This window comes from Halichoerus grypus, chromosome 2, assembly GCF_964656455.1.
Source record: "Halichoerus grypus chromosome 2, mHalGry1.hap1.1, whole genome shotgun sequence".
Taxonomy (NCBI): domain Eukaryota; kingdom Metazoa; phylum Chordata; class Mammalia; order Carnivora; family Phocidae; genus Halichoerus; species Halichoerus grypus.
In genome coordinates, this window is record NC_135713.1 from 182,813,690 (window position 1) to 182,837,196 (window position 23,507).

The following is a 23,507-nucleotide window of genomic DNA, read 5'->3' on the forward strand; positions in this document are numbered from 1 at the left end:
GACAGTCATGGAAACTAAGAGAAAAAGAATTCAACAGTGATTCTCTAAATTTGGAAGTAGAAGCCACATATAGCACCCCTCGATGCCACCTCTGCTCCCAGGGGTGATATGTGTGTTTATCAACCTGAAGGATCAGTAACATGGAGGATAGTTAAGTATCAGAATCCTGGGGATAATGTTCTGCACAAATCCAGAGGGAGAGCTTCTTACTCTAAATCTTGAAGCCTTCATTCACACATCCAGCCTTGCTGTGCAGGTGAAATCTGCTGGCTTGCTCCCATGCCGCAGGAATCATGGAGTCTCCATGCCCTCCTGTTTCCAGATGCTTCCTCCTAATGCATTTCGCTAGAATAGATTACACCACATTTGCAGACATCTGAGTCCGGTCCTTTTGGCACCTAAGTTCCCTAAACTAGTTTTGACACCTTCGTTATCGTGCCAACACTTAACACGGATTCTAAAAGCATTGGCTTCTTTCATCTGGACTAGAACCTTCCCCAGCCCAGCTGGCCCCAGGACACCAACCCCTGGACCTGCTCTTCATGAGCAGTCATCCCCATTAGATCTCCTCGAGGGCCCTGCAGAGGAGACCCAAGCACCTCCTCTCTTGCCTGGATTGAAGCCTTTGTATCTAACACACCCATCGTTGCATGGCTTTTTAAAAATCTGAATCTTGTTTGCAATGGTTGACGTTCAAAGCAGGTCAGTTTGAACCTTTGCACTTGAAATTTATTTCAACTGGAAAATAGGCACTGATGTTACTTTGGATTTGCCAAAAGAGAAACGGGAGCAGAGTCTTACAATGGCCAAGGCAACACTTAGCTCTGACACTCCTTGGCTCCAATAATCTGCCTTCGTGTGGAGCCTGCTGGGAAGGAAGGACTTGACCCTCTGCTGCTAAGGCCTTAATTTCATGTATGTGTTCAGGCCAGATGATCTGTAAGGTGGCTTCTATTTCTGAAAGACGGTGAATTCATGGCTGATTTGAAAATGAGCAGTCCAGTAGTGAGCAAACTTAGGTAGCCCTTCAGGGGTGGAGCTAATGAATGGGGGGTGAGGGGCTCTCAGCTGTTCCTCCGTCATCTGAGCAGGTGGTGGGAACCAGACACATAGGCCTCGACAGTGAAGTGGGAGTATAAAACCCTGAAACTCTTTGTCATAAAGAATGGCATGCCCAATAAAAGCCAAGGCAGATGTTTGCATAAAGTTTCTGTTGTTTGTGTTTTTGTGGGGGTGCTTTTGGGGTGTGAAGTTTATTAGGCCCCGCAGCATCTGCCTCCCTGTGTTGCCATATATTAGCAGTCTTGCAACCCATTTATAGGGTTGGAATTATTTTTGGTAATGATTTTCAAGGGAATAGATGAGATGCAACCTGCACTTAGCTCTCACTACATTTATGATGCAGCTGCCTTCTGGGGAAAGCCCCCAGACATCATAGATGGCCCCGCTGTCAAAGAGGTGATGGTCTCACAGAGTTTTAAAGATCAAAGGGGGCTGTATTAGTTTCCTGCTGTGGCTATAACAAGGAACTACAACTTAGTGACTTAACATACCACAAAGTTATTATCTTATAGTTCTGGGGGTGAGAAGCCCAAAATGAACGTTGGGGGTCAGTATGCCAGGGTTCTTTCTGGAGGCTCTAGGGGGGAGAATCCCTTGCTTCGCCCATTCCAGCTTCTAGAGGTCACCTTGGCTTATATCCCCTTCCTCCATCTTCAATGCCAGTGTCTTCTGTCCTCTCTTTCCACCCCAAGATCTTTTCTCTATGCCTCTGACCCTCCTACACCTCTCTCTTAAAAAAGACCCTTGGGATTACATTGGGCCCACTCAGACAATCAAGGATAATCTACTCATCTCAGTACCCTTAACTTAATCATTTCTGCACAGTACCGTTTGTTATGGAAGGTAACATCTTAGGATGTGAACATCTTTGAAGGAGGGCCATTATTCAGCCTACCACACAGGCTATAGAGACCAAACCAAAGCCCAAAAGATAAATGATTTATCTAATCTGGGGCAGGGCCATAGCCGTATCCCTGGCATCCTCACATCTGCCATGTTTATATGCATCACTGACAAAGATGGGTAGGAGCAGACACTGATGGGGACTTTATTTGCATAACAAGCTGAATGATTGGGGAATAAGTATAGGATTGTCAGTGATTTAAAAATAGCAGTTTAGAGGAGACAGAAGTTTATATTTTTAAAAATACATGTTTAATTCAAGAGCTTCCTTAAATATTATCATTTGGCTGGGGCATGCTACCTTCTAAAGATGTTAAATGACTTGCAGGGATAACATAACTTAAATAATGATGGGAAATGAAAGTGCCAAGGAACACATGTACAGGTTCTTCTTTTCTTTCTACCCCACCCCCTCTGCTTCTCTTTCTCCCTTTATTACTCTACCCGTGGCTGCCATTTGAAAATCAGTTAGAGATAGAACCCCAATTCAAACTCCTTAAACCAAAAGGAATGGAACCACCCAGTGGGCTTATTGCCATGGGTTCAGCCAAATTAAGTATTTGCCATATTTCACAAGGAAGTCCCCCCCTTATTCTGGTGTTGAAACATTCTTCTAAGAATCTGAGGAACTTGTTTTTGGTTTTCCTCCCACTTCTGCCCAACAACGGCCTGTAACAAATAAAAGGTTGGTAGAATTTTAGATTTCAATGGTACTAGACATACCATCCAGCTCGATTCTTCTCCTGAATTATGGGTCTTTTATAGAGTCTCTTCGGCAGGTATTTGCACTACTCCTCTCTTGCCTCAATTTTCTCCATCCATGACATGAGAAGGAATGATGGCTGCTTAAAGTAAAGGCTGAATTAAATTTGAGTTCCTGAGAGGACAGGTGCATTTGAGAGGGTTGTGACTTGATTGTTAGGTTCATCTACTCTAGGAATCACTCCCTAACTCCACTACCACTATATCAGGGTTTGGTGCCCCTCACCTAGAGATTCATAACCCACTCACCTCGTTCTGCAACCCTCCAAGCCCCCCCACCCCCCGCAGTGTGGTAGTCATACATATCTGCCTTACTTGAAATTCACCTAACCCAGGGCTGGACATGCAACAGGAACTCACTGTGCTGTTCATGGACACTGTGGATGGATGAGTGAGTGATAACCATATAAGCTCTTGGCCACATATTGGACACATGGATCCAGAGCCTCGGTGGAAATACTGAGCACAGGGGAAGGGGGCAGGAAAAAGCTGAAGATATAGTCTGTGATCTTCACTGACATAAAATTAGTTATTGGTTCCCCCTGCTCTGCTAACTTTCTTAAACAGAAGATAACTGGAAATCGCCTTAGAAATTTATTTTCATAGATGTTTTAATGGGACACGGAAAATGAGTAGATGATTCCCCTTTGGATATTTGCACCCAGCACTCCATTTTTTTCCTGCCTATCAAATGAACACATTCTTAAGCTGCTGGTACATTAGGTTAGTGACACAGTGCTGGATTAAACAAAGACAAAGTCATTTTGCCAAGCTCCTGTCTGGCATTGACTGGGGGTCATAAAAGTCATTCATTCCCTCAGTTTAGTTTTGACAGCCCACAGAATAACACCTTGTATATGTCAAATGCTACTTTCTTTTAAAAGCTTTAAATACCTTCTATATAGAGCAAGGGTGATTCCCATATCATTCCTGCCACACGGAAAAGCAGAGCATCAGCTCAGGAATTACTAAATATTTGGTGTGCTTCAAAAGATGATGTGGGTGGACTACACCTTCTTCCCATTAAGGCATTAATGCTAACTGTACTCATCAAAGAGGCCCCAAGATGAGTGGGTCTGAAACAAGAAAATCTGAAGGTAAAACTTAGAGAAATGGACCACAATCCAGGCCAAGAAAATACCCTAGTGACACCCAAGGATCTCTATGGGTGGGAAACATCAGGTTGCTCTCTCCGATGTCACCACTTTGGTGCCATGGCTCTTTTTGCATTGTTTCTCGAACCTTCCACCCAGACTAATTCTACAATTTCTTTCTGTTTCTAGTTCCTTCTTTCTGGGGATTGGTGAACTCAGCTTGGAATCTTTGCTCTGTGGGGAAACGGCAGTCACCGGTCAACATAGAGACCAGTCACATGATCTTCGACCCCTTTCTGACTCCCCTTCGCATCAACACTGGGGGCAGGAAGGTAAGCAGCCATGTTGCTTCCATTGCGAAGTTAAGGACGCCGGGAGATGCTGATTCTGAAAGCTAGTCTTCCGGGTCTCCATCTCTGTGATGAGTTTGTCTTTCCATCTAGGAGTAAAATCACAGACCTCAGGCCTACTGCCAACCAATATAATTATGTCTAAATGGTGCTTTCTCTCCTTAGCTAGTCAAACCCTCATGCTTCTAATTACTTTGTAACCCCTGGAGGTTGCCCGAGGCCCTATCCCTTGGTACCCCATGAAGGTCAGAAAGCAATGTTGCGTGCGTCCCAAGCATATCACGCTGGGAAAATGCTCCTCTCAGAAACCTCTTTACTGGGGCTTCTTTTAACCTCAACAAAGTGGGGGGAAAATTGTTTTAACAAACGTAAAGTCAGAAATGTATCATCTTGGAAGGAAAAACAAACAATCACCTTAGATGATTTATAAGAAAATCAATAATTAATCTTTCTAGGGGAATCTTGGCTGGCTAAGAATCCTAGCTCCTGCCCAGAAATGCTGAGTTATGCTTTGTGATTCTCACACCAGCGTCCCTCCTTCCCCCACCGCACCCCGCGATGTGCTCCTCCTTAATTTTCGGAAGGACATAATGCCTGTGGGGTCTTCTTGTTGCTGGACTCTAGCATTTCTCTTGTGGGTTAATTTCTTTTTGGCTACCTTTTACTGTTGAGTAGTTCATTGAAGGTGGGAAATACACACACACAGCAAATTGTGTTTGAAGGTGATTTAGTTATTGTGAACTCAAGAGGAATGGAAAATCATTTGTGTCCAAGAAATTGGGAATAAAATTATGGACAACTTTTGTTACTGCTGGCAGCCGATTCTCCAGGGTTTGCGTTCCTTGGGCTCTGCTCTCTACTTACACGGTCTGTTTGCCTTACTTACCATGGAGTTTGTTAGACAGTTTTTCCCCTTCTGATATATCGGAATGTATTTTTTCCTATTATATAACTGTCACCGAAAAACCAACGAAACAAACAAACCCAAAGTCCGATGACTGTTTTTGGAGATGTTAGTGACTTTGACTCAGGTCACAAAGCGGGTTTTAAAAGGCATTGCACGTAATTGAGACTATTTCTCTATGTAGTGTTTGTGTTCTATTTTAAATACGTCTTGAGAAGCATTTTTCTAGAAAAGTCCTATGTAGGTTATGTAGTTTATTGCTCTGATTCCATAGAAATTAACCTATCCAAATTATCATTCCATTTGAAGTTTTATTTTTATAAACTCTAAAGGGAACTTGCCATGGTTTCTACATACACCTCTCTCCTTCAAGTCATGAGCATGGGCAGGCTCACTGACCAGGATTCAGAAAGGGCAAGTTGCAGTTTTGACTTTTCAATCATTCTTTCCTTCTTGGAGAGGGTGATGGAGGGAATAATTGTATTCTAGACAAAGTGAGAAGCAGTAAAAATGCAGAATGAGGGCCCGAAATCAGCTACAAGATGGACCAGCAAGACTGAAGCACAGAGATCAAAGAGGAGGAGGAGGGAGGTAAGGATGGAAAAGGAAGATGGGGCCAAATCTAGAGGCTGTGTTAAGGAACCGGATCTTTTTCCTGAGTTATAGCAAGCAATTGAAGCATTTTTAGGTTAAGAGTACGTTGGACATGGGATGAGAAAGGTGGCAAGCTAACGTATATAATGGACACATAATTTTCACTTTTCCATCAGCCCATCTTAGAGGAAAATATTGATGTGAAAGAGAAAAATAATTAATTCAAGATACTTCTCCCTAAAATTTATTGGGAAAGAAGAGATGGGGGGGATAGCCTGATGTTAAAAAGCACTGATGTTTTGGTTTGGTATTTTTTTTGTTGTTGACAGAGATTTTTTTTTTTTTATATTTCCAATTCAGTAAAGTGTACCTGATCCAAATCAATTTTCAAATGCATTGGAGTTTGGAATTTTGGAAACATTTACTTTCGACGATGTAAATATTTATATCTGGCACGATTTGTGTTGTCAGCTGTTTGAAGAGCTGAGGACTGTCTGATGGTTTCCTTTGCATTAGCGAAAGGTGGAAAATAAAATATAGATGGTAGGAGGATAAACTAACTGGTAATGAAATGTCTAAACGTGATAGACAATAGCTAAATCATGTTTGCCAGCTTTTTAAAGGTGGTGTTTAATGAGTTGGAGACTTATTTTGGAAGTGAGTATTCAAATCACTGCTGTGAATTTAGTTTTGCCTTGAAGAAATGTGTATCCAAACCAAAAGGTTTAAAGACCACCCTGTAAGACTGGGAGGTTTTGTAGAATGTGGGCAAGGTGCCACGTTGTGAAGTCTGAGATCTGCTGGGTATCAGCATGTTAAATGCATCCCAGTCATTATGTGTTTAATGTCACATTCTTATCCATGAACATGATTTCTGCTTGTGTTTCAGTGAAACTCATGTCCAGGCCCATGAAGCAGCGTTGCTGCAATCTCGGACTTGTGTTGCTGTGTTCGTTTTAATGTGTCTGACCTGGCGTGGGGCTCAAATCATGAATTAAGGGCTTATCTTAGCATGAGCAAGGGCTGAAATTCAACCTGAATGCAAAAATACAAAGAATAATAATAGTTAGATGTCAATCAAAACATATTGTGTCTTGGATAACAAAGTATATTCATTATACTTGAATAATGGTATTTCTTTTACTTTTTTAGGTTGCTTCTTTTCAGTGGTAATTCTTAAGCAATGTTTGGGTTGTTGTTGTTTTTTCTTGAAGGAGAGTGTTTTTTTTTTTAACGTAGTTGTTCATATCTGACACATAGGACTCTTATGGACAAAATTTTAAATAACTGTGCTTTTCAAACAATACGCACTTAAGGTTGGGTTGTGTATGGTCATAAGAATCTTACCTTGGAATCAGTCTCCCACCCTTGACCCCATTCAACTTAACTCCTAGTAGTCTAAACATTTTTTTTTAATCTTGGAGCTAATGAATCTCTTCTAGAGAAAGCTACTGAGTCAACTCAGGAATTAGAGTAGGCAGGTGGAGATAATTCTTCCTTCACGGTCTCAGATCATTTAAAATCCCTGTATGTGGGAAATTGGATTCTGACAACTGGTATTTTAAGCTCAGTTCAAGCCTGATTGACTGTTTTAAAGATGGAGACCGTTGGTAGTCAATGGACTTGTACAAATTCACATATATTTTTACCTTCCTTGTCTTTTTCCTCACGCCAAAGTGAGTATACGTTAAGTGTTTGTGTATTAAATTCTGTGTGCTATTCACCTAAGTAAGCTTCTTGGTGTAATTTGAAAATAACAGCGTAGAGTGTGAATGTTACTGAACAGCAAAATCTGAATGGCCTGGCTTGATCATTTGGGGATATAGTAGTTCCTCTAGATATTTGTCTGGAGCATTCTCTGATACAGGTGGGTGCTGAAGGGTTTCTGGATTAAGAGGTGAGGTTAGTGTTCATGGAAGAGATATGGTTTGTAGATAACCTCTCTGCTGATCTGAAACATCTAAAAGAAGAAAAAACATGTTAAAACTGAGTCTAAAATCACTTGCTGATCCTACCATTTTAACCAAAAATCAGTTCCGGCATCCTTCCCCATCTTTTAGGTCTTTTAATAAAATGGACATCTCAGTAGTCAGTGACACGGGCATTGCTCATGAGAATTAAATATAAAAGGTAACCTCTAAAGTCATTCACTTAATGATCCCTATGTATTTAAAAAGCACCCATGCTATGCATAGAAAAGAGACCAAGATTAAGAGTAATATTGTTTCTTTCAACTTTTCTAAAGCTTCTAGATTTTCTGTAACAAGCTTGCATTAATTTAATAATCTGAAAAACACCCATAGATTTTTAATTCATCCCTTCATTTTAGGCAAAAATACAGAGTTGACAAATATGGTAGATGGAATAATGCCCTCTCCTAAAGATATGTATATCCTAATCCCCAGAACTTATAACTATGATATCTTACATGGCACGAGGTATCTTGAAGATGTGATTAAGGTAAGCATCTTAAAATGGGAAGATCATCCTCTATTATCCTGATGGGCCCAATGCAGTCACAGCGTTCTTATAAGGAACAGACAGAGGCAGGAAAGTCCAAGGCAGAGAAGGAGATGTGACAAAGGAAGCAAGATCAGGGTTATGCATTGTCATGAGCCAAAAGAATATGGGCAGCCTCCAGAAACTGGAAAAGGGCAAAGAAACAGTTTCTTCCCTAGAGTCTCCAGAAGGAACACAGCCCTGCTAAAACCTGGATTTTAGCCCAGCAAAACTGATTTTTGACCTCTGACTCCCAGAATGTAAGATGACCCTTTCAAGGAGACTGGTTGCAGCTCATGCAACCGCAGGGATGGAGCTGAGGATGAAAGACCCCAGCTGCACTCCTCGCTACCCCCACTTTGCCAGGCTCCCTCTGGGGAGAAGTCAGAGACCAAGACAAAACTGTTGATTCAGTGTACCTAAGCCAGCCTCCAGGCCACAGGGCAAGGTGAAGATAGATTTGAAGGGGCAAGAAGAAGACATCCTACGCAAGGCTATACCCTTTATCTACATGACCATTTGCAAATTTCCCATTAAATGAATATGAGGTAATAAAATTCATCATTACTTATAAAATTAGGTACAAATGTCTCAACCTGTCGTTCATAGTCCTTGCAATATGGCCCCAAATCTCCCCTCCAGAGCTTTATTCCTCTTACATCTTATGCCTACGTTTTGTTCCCAGTGAGACTGTGATACTTTATTCTTAATTGACTGTATCGCACCTTTCCCTGTGATCTGCGCTTTGGCCACAGTGTAGCCCTTCACCTGACGTGCCTCTGTACCTCGGCACTCCCCATCCCTACCTTTTTATTATTCAACCTCTCTGGCACCAGTGCTGCCTCCGCCATGATGCTCCCCTTGATGTCTTTCATGACTGGTGAAATCCCTCTTCATTTGCCTCTTTAAGTGACTTGCTTATATTTCATTTAGGACCTGAACCTTGGCCTGTAGTATATTAGTCTTACTTGCCTCATCTCCCCATCTTAGATTAAGGGCTCCTCATGATAAATGTGCTTTCATATTTTCATTTTATATCCCTGAGGTTATCTGTGATGAGGCTGGTTGATTTGAACTGAACCAAGATTATCTTTGATCACCAAACCAAAGGTTTATGTGGAATTAGTGAAAAGTTGCTTTGACTTAAGGTGGGAAAAATATGAGAAAGTCCCATGATGAAAAGTAACCTTGTCATCAACAGAATCTGCCATTAGAGACTAATTTTCGATTATTGTACTTTTCCTGAAACATGGTCAAAATATGTTGAAAAAAATAGTGAATTGGTTGGGTGCCTAAAATCTTATCACTTCTCTATTTTTTAAATTTCCACCATGAACCTGATAGCAAAATTTAGTTGACCACAATTAATCATTGCAGTGTCTACATTGCTATGTTTAGAAACCTTTTATGAGTAAGGCATTTATATTCCTTCAAGGACTTCACGATATATTAGGGGAGAAAATATAGATATACAGAAATTAAATCACAGTAGCTGATTTAAATAACTATTTGAGATAATAGTGGAAGAGAACCTAAGGAAACAATGAAATGATTAATTAGCAAATCAATCATTTTGACATTAATATTTAAGGGTGGTAAGAAGTTGGGTTGGCTGAACCAGGCTCTATGGAGGTGCTAGAGTGTGAGCTAGCATGGACAGGTCGGTGGAATGAAATACTGTTTGCAGGAGGGTCTTTAAATGTTAGTCGTTCTGGCCCCACATGTAAAAGATTAAAGAAAATGTAACGATAGATCCATTTTGCCATCTAAATATGTTACCGTGGTGCTGGTTTTTATCGCATAACTGATATTAAACTTTCAATGGTAAGTATTCTTTCCCATTTGGAACTCATTAGCTATCTTTAAATACCACGGGTCTTTTTATACTGAAGCTCTGGTATGGAAATGACACCTATAATTTTACATGTGCTTGTGAGACACAGTAGATCTCCAAGAGCTGATGAAGAAGTGAATGTAATTCTTAATCATTTGTATTTTGTGGTTTGATAAGTTTTTTGACTTGCCATACTGACAATATCCTTTCTCAGAAGGAAACAATAAAGGGTCTCTTTGTTTGACTCTAATTCTAACCAACAAGGAAAAGCAGCTCAGTGATATGGAATGGACAGTAAAATTCTGGAAGAAAGTGGATGTATTATCTTAGAAAATACGGTATTCCAAAGTAAAAAAAAAAAAAAAAAGAATGCTAATAAGCATTGTCAGACATGGATCCTAAAACCTTCAAAAGGCAGATTTTTGAACTATCATAGTTAAAGTAGATGTGATCTCTCTGCCTCATGGAAGGTAACTCTAGATGACGAAGAAGCTCTTAAAAATGAAATTATGGCAATACAATTACAAATGATGATACCTCAAAAAAAGGAAGTGGTAGGAGCTAAGGCTACAGATGTGGCTGCACAGGGAGTTTTGCCAAAAATAATGTTTTTAAATGGGAGGGAAGAGATGTGAGAGAAAGGGCTTTATAGCCGAGGAGGGGGATGAAAGTGGAAGGAACCTGTGAAAATCATTTCAGGGAGAATAAGGTCCAGAATGAGTTTAGGGTGGCAGAACGAGAAGGTCTTTTAAAGTTACAGTTACAGGGAGAAGGAACATTAAGACAATATAGACCTTTGTTTGGGGGGTTGGGAGGGATAGATACCCACAGATGTGCTGCTCTGGTTTGGATTTTAGGTTTACCACTAACCACCCAAATATGAGAAGCCTAACCTCTCTGAGCTTCAGTTCCCTCCTCTGTAAAAGAGAGATCGTAATTGTACCCACCTTGCAGGGTTGTGGTGGTTGTGGTGGAGGGAATTACATGAAGTAACACACTTAGTAGGCAGGTGGCCGTTCGAGTTCTCAGGCTGGCAGCTGTCGGAGAAGGAGATGTGCCACAGTTGTTAGTTACTGCCTTCATCCCTTCGGGCTGCAGGAACAAACTGTCACTGACGGGGTGGCTTCTAAAGAATGGACTTCACGGTGTTGGAGGCTGGGAAGTCCAAGATCAAGGCAGGGGCATGGTCGCATTCCGGGGAGGGCCCCCATCCTGGTTTACAGCCGGCGCCTTCTTGCTGAGTCCCCACGTGGTGTGAGCGGCCAGGGAGCTCTGTGAGGCATCTTTTCTAGGGGCACCAGCCCGGATCAGGAGGGCTCTGCCCTTATGACCTAATCACCTCCCAAAGGCCCCACCTCTTAATACCCCACCTCAGGGATTGAGATTTGAACATATGAACTTTCAGACCATGGTAACTACCATCAGAGATGTGGCCATTAGCGAGAAAACACAACGTAATCCTACCAGAGTTTCTCCATCAAAGAAACTAATACTCACTTTAGAATCCGTAACATATATGCTGAGAGGTGACGTGGATGACAGAATATGAATCCAGAACCACCTTGCCAGCAACCCGTATCCAAGAGTTTGAAATTCAGTATGCATGAAGGTAAAGCTTTCCTCTCAGGCCCATCTTTATAAAAAGCTGCACAGATTCAGAGTGGGCTGGATTTGTTGTAAAATCACTACATGCGAAAAAAGTAGAGGAAGTTAATGGATAATGTGATCGGCATGAGTAAATAGCACAGGGAAGATGCCAAGAGACGAATTCAACCTAATTACATAGTACATAAGGTACTCCTCCGTAAGTGAGGTCATTGTCCTATAATAACCTTCAGGGAGAATAGAGTACCTGGGATACTGCGGTCAGATCCCTCAGTACTGATGGTTAGAATAACTAATGGAAAAGATGTTGACAAAGGGAAATGCAGAAAAAGGGGAACAAAGTAGTGATGAGAAGAATGAACCATTCTGTACGTTTTGTATTCAATTCTTTCTGAAAGGATGACATTTTAAGATATAATTACAGGCGCCTTCTAATTATACCTGTCCTGTGCAGCCTCAGACACCGAAAACTAGTGCTGGTGTTTGGAAATGGCATGAACCAGACTTTATTTCAAAATAAGAGCTCAAGCCATGTGAAGGGTGAATGACCTCCATGTGTTACATTGAGAACCCCAGCACAAAAAGAGTTCCAGCAGGCACTGAAGTCCACGTGCTACTCTAGAACGAGCTCAAGCATCAGACGACAGCCTTGACCTGGCCTGGAATCCCCCTTCCAATCTAGAAACTACGAACAATGGTTAGATGGGCACACGGAATATGTTTGTTTGAGGCTGACCCCGGAATGAGGATTTAACTCCCAACGGAGAACTCCCTTTAAAGCCCTAGCATTGGTTTGGAAGAAACCTGCCTTGTCCTCTTTCTCATCTGCTATCAAAATTACTCCTCAAAGTGTTGGATACCGGACTCTTTCCCCTTTAGGATATTTTGCTCTGAGTTGCTAAAATGGAGGATCCAGGGAAAATGAATGTTACAAGAAAGGACTTTGATTAAAGATAAAGAAATGAGGCCAAGGTAATTGTGTTTCTGCTCAGAGCAGAGCGTTTTGCATGCAGTGGAAGGTTTCAGGGCCTTGTGATGAAAGATAAGCAAAATGTGAGAGACCGATGCTGTATCCTAAGTTGGGAATGGGCTCAGAGCAAAGGTGTTCTGTGGTTGGCGTCAGGTTCTCACGCACAGTCGCCTAGCTTAGAGCTGGGCTCAGGATTACTGCTCAGCGTCTCAGCAGTTGCTTGTAATGTGTCCCTCTTGACATTGCCCACAAAATCAGTGCAGTCATTAGGCAAGCCTTTGAAGGAAACACCTGGATGTTGGCTTTAGTATTTTATAAATACATCTAGTTCTGTGTCTTTCTTTATTCCTCTTGTGAGTATTAGAAAAGACTTTGCTTTCCCTTCCTGTTTCTTGGTCTCTGTCTCTCTCTATCTCTCTGTCTCTCTCTCTCCCCTCCCCCCCCCACTTACCTTCCTCTTCTCAGTCATTCTGTCTTGTTCTCCTACCCTTTTCTCCCCTCCCCTGTCTCCTTTCTCCCATTCACCTTGTCCCATTCCTCTGCCCCCCTTTGCTTTCCTCCCTCCTTCCTCCTGGTCCTGGGTTCATGTGACCAAGGAACCCATGCCTTCTGTCTTCTGCATCTGTCTTCTGAAATAGGTACTCCCCTTTCCTACATTTTAGAAAGATTGACAATTCTATGATTTTGGTGGCAACACTTAAATAAAAGAAAATTCAAGTTATCCGAGGACTGAGCACAATTTTTATGAGAGAGTATGCGGGGAATTGACTCAAGAAATCTAATGAATTTAGAGGCAGATGAATTCCCCAGGAATTTCATGGGTGTTAAGTATCAATCACATGGTACCATCTTCGTTGTCTGGTTACTTGATTCCACAGATGAAACCAACAGGCATTTGGCAAATTAACTGCCCTTTCAAATAGGTGACAAAATGTCGTACTCACTTACACTGCTTGTAGTTCAGCTCTTTTGCCATTCATCTAAAAATGAGGTAGAAGAGCAAGGGAAAAGGGAAAAACACGACCTAATTTTTACTTCTCCCACTTTGTGTTATCTCTCAAGCATTCCAGAACAAGTGTCTCCATCACAGTCAAGAGGATAAAACTGGCAGAACACCTGGGTGACACAGAAACAGTCATATACCCAAGAGTTCTGAATTTTGATATTAAAAATCTGATATCGGTTGTGCATTCTCTCCAAGAAGGCTCTGAAATTGGCCAGTCTTCTCCTTGTAAGCCTGGTCATTTGGCTGCATAGACCAGCCAAGCTCTCCCTACCTGAACTTCAGAGACTTTGAGTCCAGTTAAAGGGCCATTGTTGCCTAGAAACCAGGTATCTTTGGTCTGAAAATAAAAATAAATAATTTCCCCATCATTTCAGGGGGAAAAAATGAAGTAGATTCTGTATGAAGGACTTAAGAAAATACAAATTTTCTTCTAATTCTGCTTTTCTGAAACGAAAGAATTACATTAAAACTGGAAAACTAGAATAAAAGGTATGATTTGGGGAGTCTATGCATCATTAACAATTGAACATCTGAGCAACGATCAGACTTTTCATTTTTCTTATGAAAATTTATTTTTTTAAAGATTTATTTATTTATTTATTTGAGAGAGAGAGTGTGTGTGTGAGTGGGGAGAGAGGCAGAGGGAGAGCATCTTCAAGCAGACTCCCTGCTGAGTGTGGGGCCTGATGCAGGGCTCAATCCCAGGAGCCTGAGATCATAAGCTGAGATGAAATCAAGAGTCAGATGCTTAACCGACTGAGCCACCCAGGTGCCCCAATTTTTTCTTATGAAAATTTAATGTCGTATAGAAGCAACCTTATTAATGTCTCATGAAGGATTAAGAATAATTAAAATAGGCGTCTTCTTCCTGCCTTGTCTTCGGCGTTTTTGTTCTCAGAGCCGCTGAGAGCAAGATGTCTTCAGGAAATGCCAAAATTGGGCATCCTGCCCCCAACTTCAAAGCCACGGCTGTTATGCCAGATGGCCAGTTCAAAGACCTCAGCCTATCTGACTACAAAGGAAAATACATTGTGTTCTTCTTTTACCCTCTTGACTTCTCCTTTGTGTGCCCCACGGAGATCATTGCTTTCAGTGACAGGGCAGAAGAATTTAAGAAACTCAACTGTCAAGTGATTGGTGCTTCTGTGGATTCTCATTTCTGTCACCTGGCATGGATCAGCACACCCAAGAAACAAGGAGGACTGGGACCCATGAACATTCCCTTGGTATCAGACCCCAAGCATACCATTGCTCAGGACTATGGAGTCTTAAAGGCTGATGAAGGCATCTCGTTCAGGGGCCTCTTTATCATTGATGATAAAGGTATCCTTAGGCAGATCACGGTAGATGACCTTCCTGTCGGCCGCTCTGTGGATGAGACTCTGCGACTGGTTCAGGCCTTCCAGTTTACTGACAAGCATGGGGAAGTGTGCCCAGCTGGCTGGAAGCCTGGCAGTGATACCGTCAAGCCTGATGTCCAGAAGAGCAAAGAATATTTCTCTAAGCAGAAGTGAGCGCTGGGTCGTTTTAGGGCTGGGCTGCAGTGGGTGGCCATGAAAACAAAATCTCTTTTGTACTATTGTTATGCTTAGAACATAAGACTTTAGACTCTGTGCAGATGTGGTATGGGGACAGGATGGGCCTTTCCTGCAGGGGTTGGGGAGGCCAGCCTTTCTTCCTCTGGAGAGAAGGGCCTGAGCTGTTATGGGGCAGGCCAACTCTTATGTACAGTAATAGGGCATCACTTTTTGTCTTTTGTTGTTTCTATTAAACTTGAACTGAGAAAAAAAAAAGAATAATTAAAATAATCCATTTCTTTCCAATATCTCATATTTTTATCATTTTAGAATGTAGGTGTTCTAATCCCCGTTCTGTACTATGTTAGGGCCAAGATCTAAACTGTATGAAAAGTTAAGAGCAGCCAGTTTATTTTTCCATTTCCCCACCTCCCCACCCCAATGTTGTAGTTACGTCGGATGAGTAGGCATATAGATCTAATGTAGACCATAATGACGAACATTAATAATGCCCTATTGAATACTGGAAATTTGCAAAGACAGTAGATTTCAGCTGCTCTCACTAACAACAAGAAAATGCTAACCCTGAGTAGATGGATAGGTTAGTTTTACTGTAGTAGTCATTTAACAGTGCATGTGTATATCAAATCCTCATGTTGCACACCTTACATATATGCAATTTTTATTAAAAAGGTAAATAAAAAATGTTCAGAGATTAGCTAGTTCAGCCTAGTATCTGTTTTTCTCATACAATAAACCTGGTGTCTATTCAGTAAGACATTTTGCTAATGTTGCCTACTTCGTGTTCTGAACAGATTCTTTTCTCTGTTTACTAAGATCTTCACCAGATGTGACACAATATAATATTAGTCATTTCTGGCCCTTAGCCCTGAAACCCACATGCTCTGACCATATATACAAAACATGTTTACATATGATATCATATGATGAAGGGGCATGATCTCATTTTTACCGAGAAGTGAAAACATACACACATGCCGTGTGGTGCGTTGGAGTCAATGGAAACCTGTCAAACTAGCAGCATCTCACCTCCTGAAAATATTTTCTCCCACCTTCATATCACAAATATGCCTCACATCAAATTCTATGGAGCAGAGATTTTTCCTCATTTGCATTTTCCTCTGAAATATTCAGAAAATATTTCTTCTTTTTTATTTCAAGTTGAGGGAAGCGACTTTTTTTCTTTTAAGCCAAGTAGCTATTTTCGCTGATTTCTCACTAGAAGCAACATGCATGGCTTGTGCTGGGATAGGAGGGATTATGCAGTACATACAGCTATTTATAGTTACTATTTAGTGCCCGTGTGCTAGGTAGGTTTGAATATAGAAAACAGCCTAGTGCTTGAAGACTCCCAAATTATTTATTTTGAGCTTGAGAGACTCTGATAGAATAAGATTTGGGCAAAATTATCAGTTCAAATTAAGTGTTGTGTCACCCCTTCAGAGTCCAGTGCTTCCCCAAGCCCAAGTTTTTAGAGCCTGAGATGCAGCTTCCTGAACCAATGAATTGCTGAAGAAGGGTTCTCAAGTGAGAACTGCAAAGGAGTGGGGGCAGCAGAGCAGGGAAGAAGTTCAGCAAAGATGGGAGTCCACCTGGAGTCCAACTGGAGCCGGATCCCACGGGGAGCTCTTGAGCATGAATGGCACCACTGTTCTTGCAGCCTTCTACTTACTCTCACGGGCCAGGGAGGCAGTCTAAGTGGGGTATAACATCGCTGGTGTTCCCAGGCAAGGCGGCTTGTGTGCAGTGATGCACTGGAGAAGCTCACTTACACTGGCTTTCCGGAGCCCATCTCTTCCCACCTCTACATTCAGTGACATCAAGTTGGTAACTTGAAATCCCCATGGTAAGTGTGTTTATACCAAAGAAATCTGCCAATGCTACAAAACAGGGCCTTTTTTCCCCAGAAAGCTGGTTGGTAAATATTGACCAGCGCACCGCGGTTCTTATAGGCCAAGGGCAATTCCCAAGAGGAGGGTGAGTTGATTGCAGCCAACACTCAGAGGAGCTGAGAGACCTGCTCACTCTCCCAGAAAAGGGGATCTGAGGGGATCACCAACAGCATCTGTGATAACTAGTGTTAGAAGTTTTAGATTCGCTCCAAATATTCATATTGGAAATGACTCCAATGACTGTGTTGGCCTCCTTAACTATCATTCCACTTGGGCTGCCCTGTACTCTACCCTCCCCAAGCCCAGTCTCCACTAACTGGGGAGGAGGTGGGAAGCATAGAAATGAGTAGATGGAATTCTGACGTTCCTTACCTTCATTCTGATTCCTCTTTTAATACATCGTCTTTCCTTGGTTGCCTTCTACAAGCCCACATTACTCCTAATCATGCCTTTGCAAAGTAAGGTTGGCATATGGAGACAGCTTTTACCCAATGCCCTGGCAATCACAAAGCAATGTCACCAAGAACTTTTCCAGTTTAAGCTGCCACTGCCCCAGAACTAGGGATGTCCAGGGCTATTTCACAACCCCAGTTCCCCAAACCCACCCCCCAGCTTCTTGTCAGTGATAGTATGTTTCCAGAAGAATAGCATGCAACACTGTAAACACATGCAATAAACATATTTGCAGGAGCAAAGGGAAGAAATGGGGAGGAGCTTCTGGGCTTTTCCAAGTGATCCTTATTCAACACATTGCCTTGTGATGATGATTTCACAGTTTCTGATTCTAAAAGGTATGCTTTTTTAAAAAATCTGAATAAGACTGAGGAAATAGCCCTTTGCCAGGCAGTTTTGAGTCCATGCTGTTCAATCAATTCGACATATTACTAGCATTTTTCTCAAGAGTGTAACATACAACAACTGCCAAGCTTTCCTTTTGCGATTACAAAAAGGACAGATACTGGAGTGAGCCATATTTCAGCACTTCAGGGATATAAAAAATGAACTGCTAAAAACAGCCCAGGAGGAATGAATAGCAATAAGACATCAATGTCATCTGTATACTGATTTGTGATGAATTTCCAAAAGGCTTAATGGTATGATGCTATGATATATAGGGGCTTCCTGAAAGTTAATAACTGTAAGTTACCCACTTGGAAGAATGTAATGGAGGAAAGCAAGTGATCACAGATAATATATAAATAAGTAACTTCACTAATATAGTCAAACTGTTCTGTGTGTTCTGGATTGCGACACTGTGATTAGAAACGTAAAATTCAAAGGATTGTGAAGACAGAAGAAGGTCAAATGTTACACAAACACCCATAATCATACGTTTGATAAAGCCTTTAATTTGCCTTTCAAAGACTGGCATCCATATAATGAAGAGAAAAGTGTATACCTTGATCACCTTTCGGAGGTGAATTAACCTCAGCCAGAGTCCTTTGATGCAAATTCAAGTGGGAGCAACAAAATCTTGCATCTCTGCAGCCTGTTTGGATGAACATGTTGTTCTTGCTAATTACCATGTGGTCTGGCATTTCCCTTGTGGGTTGTGTGCTTAAAACACCAACAGCTATGAGACATAGGGTCTCGAATAAGGGTAACCCCTTTCAACCTGCAGTCTGGGCTCATTTGGCCCACTTCTTTTCGTGGCCGTGGCTGACAAATTCTGATTAGCAATAAAGTGCATGGCACAAAGAAAACACTCAATAAATGTTTATTGAATGAAATGATATATAGATAAGTGAAAAAAAAAATGCCCCAGATCCTGGAATTACAAATAGATGGGAAGAGAGAAAGGAAGTAGATTTATTGAGTACCTACCACATCCATTGATACATACATATTTTATCTCATTTCATTCCCCAAACAATCTGAGATGGTCAGTTTTGCAGACCAGGAAGCCGAGATGTACAGTTGTTACATAATTTACCTAGAGTTACAGGGGAGACAAGAAAAAGAGCTGAGTTTCAGCCTCAGCTCGTCTGCCTGAAACACTGTGTCCCTTTCCAGAATGTTGCACTAAAGCTGAAGACAGGGGAAAAATACCCTCCAATATAGCATGGATTCAGGAAGGAGAGGGTCTCGGATCAGAAGAGCCCTGACTTTCAGCCAATTTCCTTCTCTTTGCCATCATTTGAGAGAATGAGGGAAGGTGGTGCCCTGTGCTGGGTTCCTGCCATGCTCTGCCTGTTAATTGCATCTCTGCAGCCTGTTTGTTTTGGCTCTAGCATCATACATATTTTATCCTTCGAGGTGATGCTCTAGGTCTGCTTTGTTATCTGGCTGCCACTCTCCTCCCTAGCAAGGTGGCCGAGCACATACTGAATGTCATTTCTAAATGGGTAGTTAATTTTCCTACAGCCTTCATCAAAGAAGTGCCACCTAAAATGCCCCAGATAGTTACTGTCATCACCGTACCAGATCTGGTAGCTCTAGAGTCAGGAGAAAGACACAGTTTTAGCTTCGAGGACACGGACATGAGTGTTTTCTCTCTGTTTACACGGTGGCAGTGTTTTCTGTGTCTTCTGTCTGCTCTGCTCTGTTTCCCTTGCTTTGCGCTGAGGACACGCCGTGGTGCTTCTGCATGTAGGGTATTCCTCCAGAGAACAAGAATTGCACAGTGGAAATCCCGGTAGGCACATTTCCATGTTCCACGGGGCTCATGGCAGATCAAGAGAAACTTTTAAAGTCACGAGCCTCAGAGGACTGGCCAGCGTAAATGGCCTGTCCCTGTTTCTTCTGGGCACTCATCCTTTAAGTCATTTCATATGATGTGCATAATTTAACAGGGGCAAAGCTGGTACACCCCTGCCATTCATTTCTCAGCCTGCCCTTAGTTCTCTGTGGATCATAATGATGATAACGGATGGAAATTTTAGGTTTGTTCTTCTCCACATCCAGTGTTAAGACTGAAAGGAATTCAGAGGTGATGCTCAGTTCTCCAGGCATCTCGGGAATGGGACAGTCAAAGCAAAGACTTAAGATGACAATGGTTTCTGGCTCACGTCCATGCTCTAGACCATTGCTGGGAGCTTACCCCAGCCTCCCAGGTCCATCCCTTCTGTGTGGCCCCGGGTGACTTGGGTGACTCGTGCTTCCTGGGAGTATGCCTGTGCAGGTGGGGTCACTCCTCCCCCTGCGACCCACCTCCCCGGTACTCTGCATGGCTCTTGCAGGCGCTGCTGAAACATGAATGATCACTCCCATCCTGACAGTGGTATTTCTCCAAAGCATCTGAAGACCTTTATCCCAAGCCCAACTGGTCTGACCTTGAACTTTCTTTTGAGTCCCTAGAAGATGACATGGCTTTTCCAATTCCATAGGAGCCTCTGAGTTTATACCAAGACCCTAGGGACTTGCCTGGAAGCGCTTTGAGTGACCACGCCTGGTGGGAATCAGACGTGAAGCTCTCAGTCACCAGCAGAAGGATACCTCATCTCAAACATGTGTCTTTATGCTCTCTTCTACCTCTAAGTAATTCACCCAGCCTCCCGTCCCCCAACTACCAACAATTGGTTTCTTTCTCCTTGTTTTTCTTGGGACTGTCATTGTCTACCAAAATCCTCTTTGCTAGTTTCCTGAGAATGCCCTGAAACCTTTATGTAAATTGTCTCTCAGAGGCTAGAATCAATACCCTTGCGATGCCACAAGAATATGCAAATTAAGCTAGGCTAGTACTTAACTCCCAGTGCTCAGGACATTCCTCCCCCATCTTGCCAGTTGAGAGGAAGCCTTTATGAATGTATACCCTTTCCTATGCCCCTTAGCTTCCACCTGCCCCCTGCTATGAAGAGTGAGCAAAGCCACAGGGTTGAGCTTTCCTTCCTGGAACTGAAGGATATTCATTCCTAGCACAGACTGGTGAGCTACCAGAGCCCTGTGAATTGTTTTGAAAGCTATTAATGTGCATGCAGCATTATTAGAAAGTACGTTGAGTTTTAGATAGATATTTTATTCTTTTGTTACCAAGGCTTTTGAAAAGATAAAATATACATTATACTGCATGGAATATATGAAAGTTCAATAAAATATGATAATGTTGCTCCACATGCTGTTCTCTTGGGTATGATATCAGGAAAATATTTTCCCCTGACAAGCCTCTTATAATGGATGAAAATATTCCCTCTCATTGCACCTACAGTACAAGGTTTGAGGCATATTATTGGAGTCAGGTAATCTGCCTCTGAAATACTGGTATTTGAAAAGCAAATTTAAGGCTTAGGACGTTTCGCTTTATGATCATTGACACTGATGTTAGTAAACTCTTTCTCTAGCTATGAAGAAGAGAAATGGCAGGCAAGTTGGGTTGTTGTTTTTTTTTTTTTTTTCCAGTTGCCATTTGTTTTTTACTGACTGCACCATATGGAGCACAGTAAATAAACTATGAGGGTAGCAGGATGCAGAGAAAAAAGGAATGTGCTTAGACTCTAACGGCCTTAAGCAAGTTACTTTATCCCCTTGAGCCTGTTTCCTGATCTATCCAGCGGAGTTAATATTAAAGAATCACAGATTGTTGGAATGCTCCCATCATTGTGCCTAGCACATAGTATTTCCACAATTTAATTTTAATTTAACAGAGAAATAGCTGACCCTGGAAATTAGGTCACCATAGTAATGATGCCCATGTAATAATATGTACTCATGCAATAATATGCTTGTGATTTGAAGTCAATTTTATTTATGCCATCAATATCAGTGTACTTTTTTGTCCATAAAAAGAGGTAAAAGGTGGTACATATAACATGGTAAAACATATAGTAGATGATAAGCTTTGAACAGAACATCTTTTTCCTTCTGCCCTAGATTCTCCAGCTGGGGCCCTGTAGATTATGTTGACAAAAGACAGATTAACAAGAGAGAAACAAACAGAAGTTTATTAACATGTGTGTGATGCCTATTAATACATGGAAGTAATACAGGGATAGAGATGAGTAACTCAAAGGGATGGTTCGAATTGGGGATCTATGTAACTAACTTAGTAGGGGAAAGGGAGGGGAAGAGAGGGCACTTACGGAAAAACAAATGGCTTTTTGGAAAGATAAATGGGCTCTTAGGAGACGGGATGGGAGATAGGATAGTTTGTGACATCTGTCTGAGTGTGGTGTTGTTCCAGAAGAGAAATTAAAGTTACTTCAGGGGAGGGCTTTATGACAGTTGAGTTCTTTGGGGAGGCTCTGCTTTTAGGAAGATAAGGGACATCAGGAACCCAAATGAGTTCTGCTCAAAATAATTCTTAAGCCAAACTGGCTTATTTTGGGGCTGCGTGTCCTGGTCCCCATCAGTGAGAGCTAGACTTCTTAGTCTTCATGGAGTACAGTCTTCATGTGTTTTATAATCTGGCATATATTTAACCATGTCTAGTGATCTATCTTGCTTATTCCTGAAACCGTGTAGGATTTGGCTCATTGTAGGTGCCCAATAAATATGCACTGAAATTGGTGGTAACCTCTTGATAACTGTTTTTGGTATTTAATCTGGGCTCGGATGACCAAAGTGGGTTAAAAAAGATATGCAGAAATGTGGATGTTATCATTATAATTCCCATGGTGACCCCCAGGAAAGGACAAGTAGGTAATTCAGATCTTTACTGATTGAACAAAGTAATCTCCATCATATCAAATGATTAGTGCTTAACAATAGATCAGCCAGACTTGTACTTGGGTTTCTAGACTCCTCTTAGTAGCTCTTTACTATTTTGTCCCACTCCTTCTAGCTTCTTCTGGATTGTCCTTTTGTGTCACTCCAGCCAACAGTCTCAACTCACTCTCCCGTCTGTGCATGATTGGCCAAATAGACACAGTATTGTGTTCCAGTACACAAGGGTCCACCTAACCTGTCTACTAATGGGTCTCTCAATGCCAGGCAGAATGAACCACCTCCCCTACGATGCATTGCTGGGTATGTGACTGTCCCAGGATCAGTTCATTTGCCAGCAAACAAAAGGCAGGTCTGCTGTCAACTCTATAAGCTGTATATTGGAGTAAACATTAGAGAAGTAAACAGTTATAATTCATCCATTAAATTTGGTTATGCAAATAATACCCTTGATCATTCTCTGACTTAACCTTCACAACAACTTCGTGGCATAGTCAAGGCAAGGTATTAGCAAGCTTTTGCCACAATAATGCTATTTAATAGCATTACTTAACAAATAACTACAAAATCTCGTAAGCACGTATTTCTTACTCATGAGTCTTCAGGTCTGCCGGAGCCGGGTCTTATTCAAGTCAAGGTCAGCTAGGCTTTGTGGCCCAGGCTGAAGGGGCAGCAACTACCTAGAGCATGACCTTTTAGCTGAGATCAGAAGTTCTCAGAGGGGGAAGTGAAAGCACACAGGACCACATAAGCCGTAGGGGCAAAACTGGACCCTTGTCGCTTCTACCCACATTACACGGGCCAAGTCACATAGCCATCTGTGGTTTCTACTACAGTCTCTCCACTCCCCAGATTGGCCTGTATTTGAGAAAATTTCACGTGAAAAAATCCACGGT

The 23,507-nt window shown here is 42.0% G+C and overlaps 2 protein-coding genes across 5 annotated transcripts in view; both read left to right on the forward strand.

Moving 5' to 3' along the window:
* Positions 1 to 23,507, forward strand: part of CA10 (carbonic anhydrase 10) — a 494,596-nt gene that overhangs the window by 198,268 nt on the left and 272,821 nt on the right. For all 4 annotated transcript variants that reach the window (XM_078065118.1, XM_078065112.1, XM_078065108.1 and 1 more), the window contains exon 4: positions 4,011 to 4,153. In XM_078065118.1, the coding sequence (XP_077921244.1) occupies positions 4,011 to 4,153 (143 nt within the window). The remainder of the gene's footprint in view (positions 1 to 4,010; positions 4,154 to 23,507) is intronic.
* On the forward strand, positions 14,447 to 15,310 carry LOC118548935 (peroxiredoxin-1). Its single transcript, XM_036113092.2, has one exon. The coding sequence runs from the start codon at positions 14,498 to 14,500 to the stop codon at positions 15,095 to 15,097; it is 600 nt and encodes a 199-aa protein (XP_035968985.1). The 5' UTR covers positions 14,447 to 14,497; the 3' UTR covers positions 15,098 to 15,310.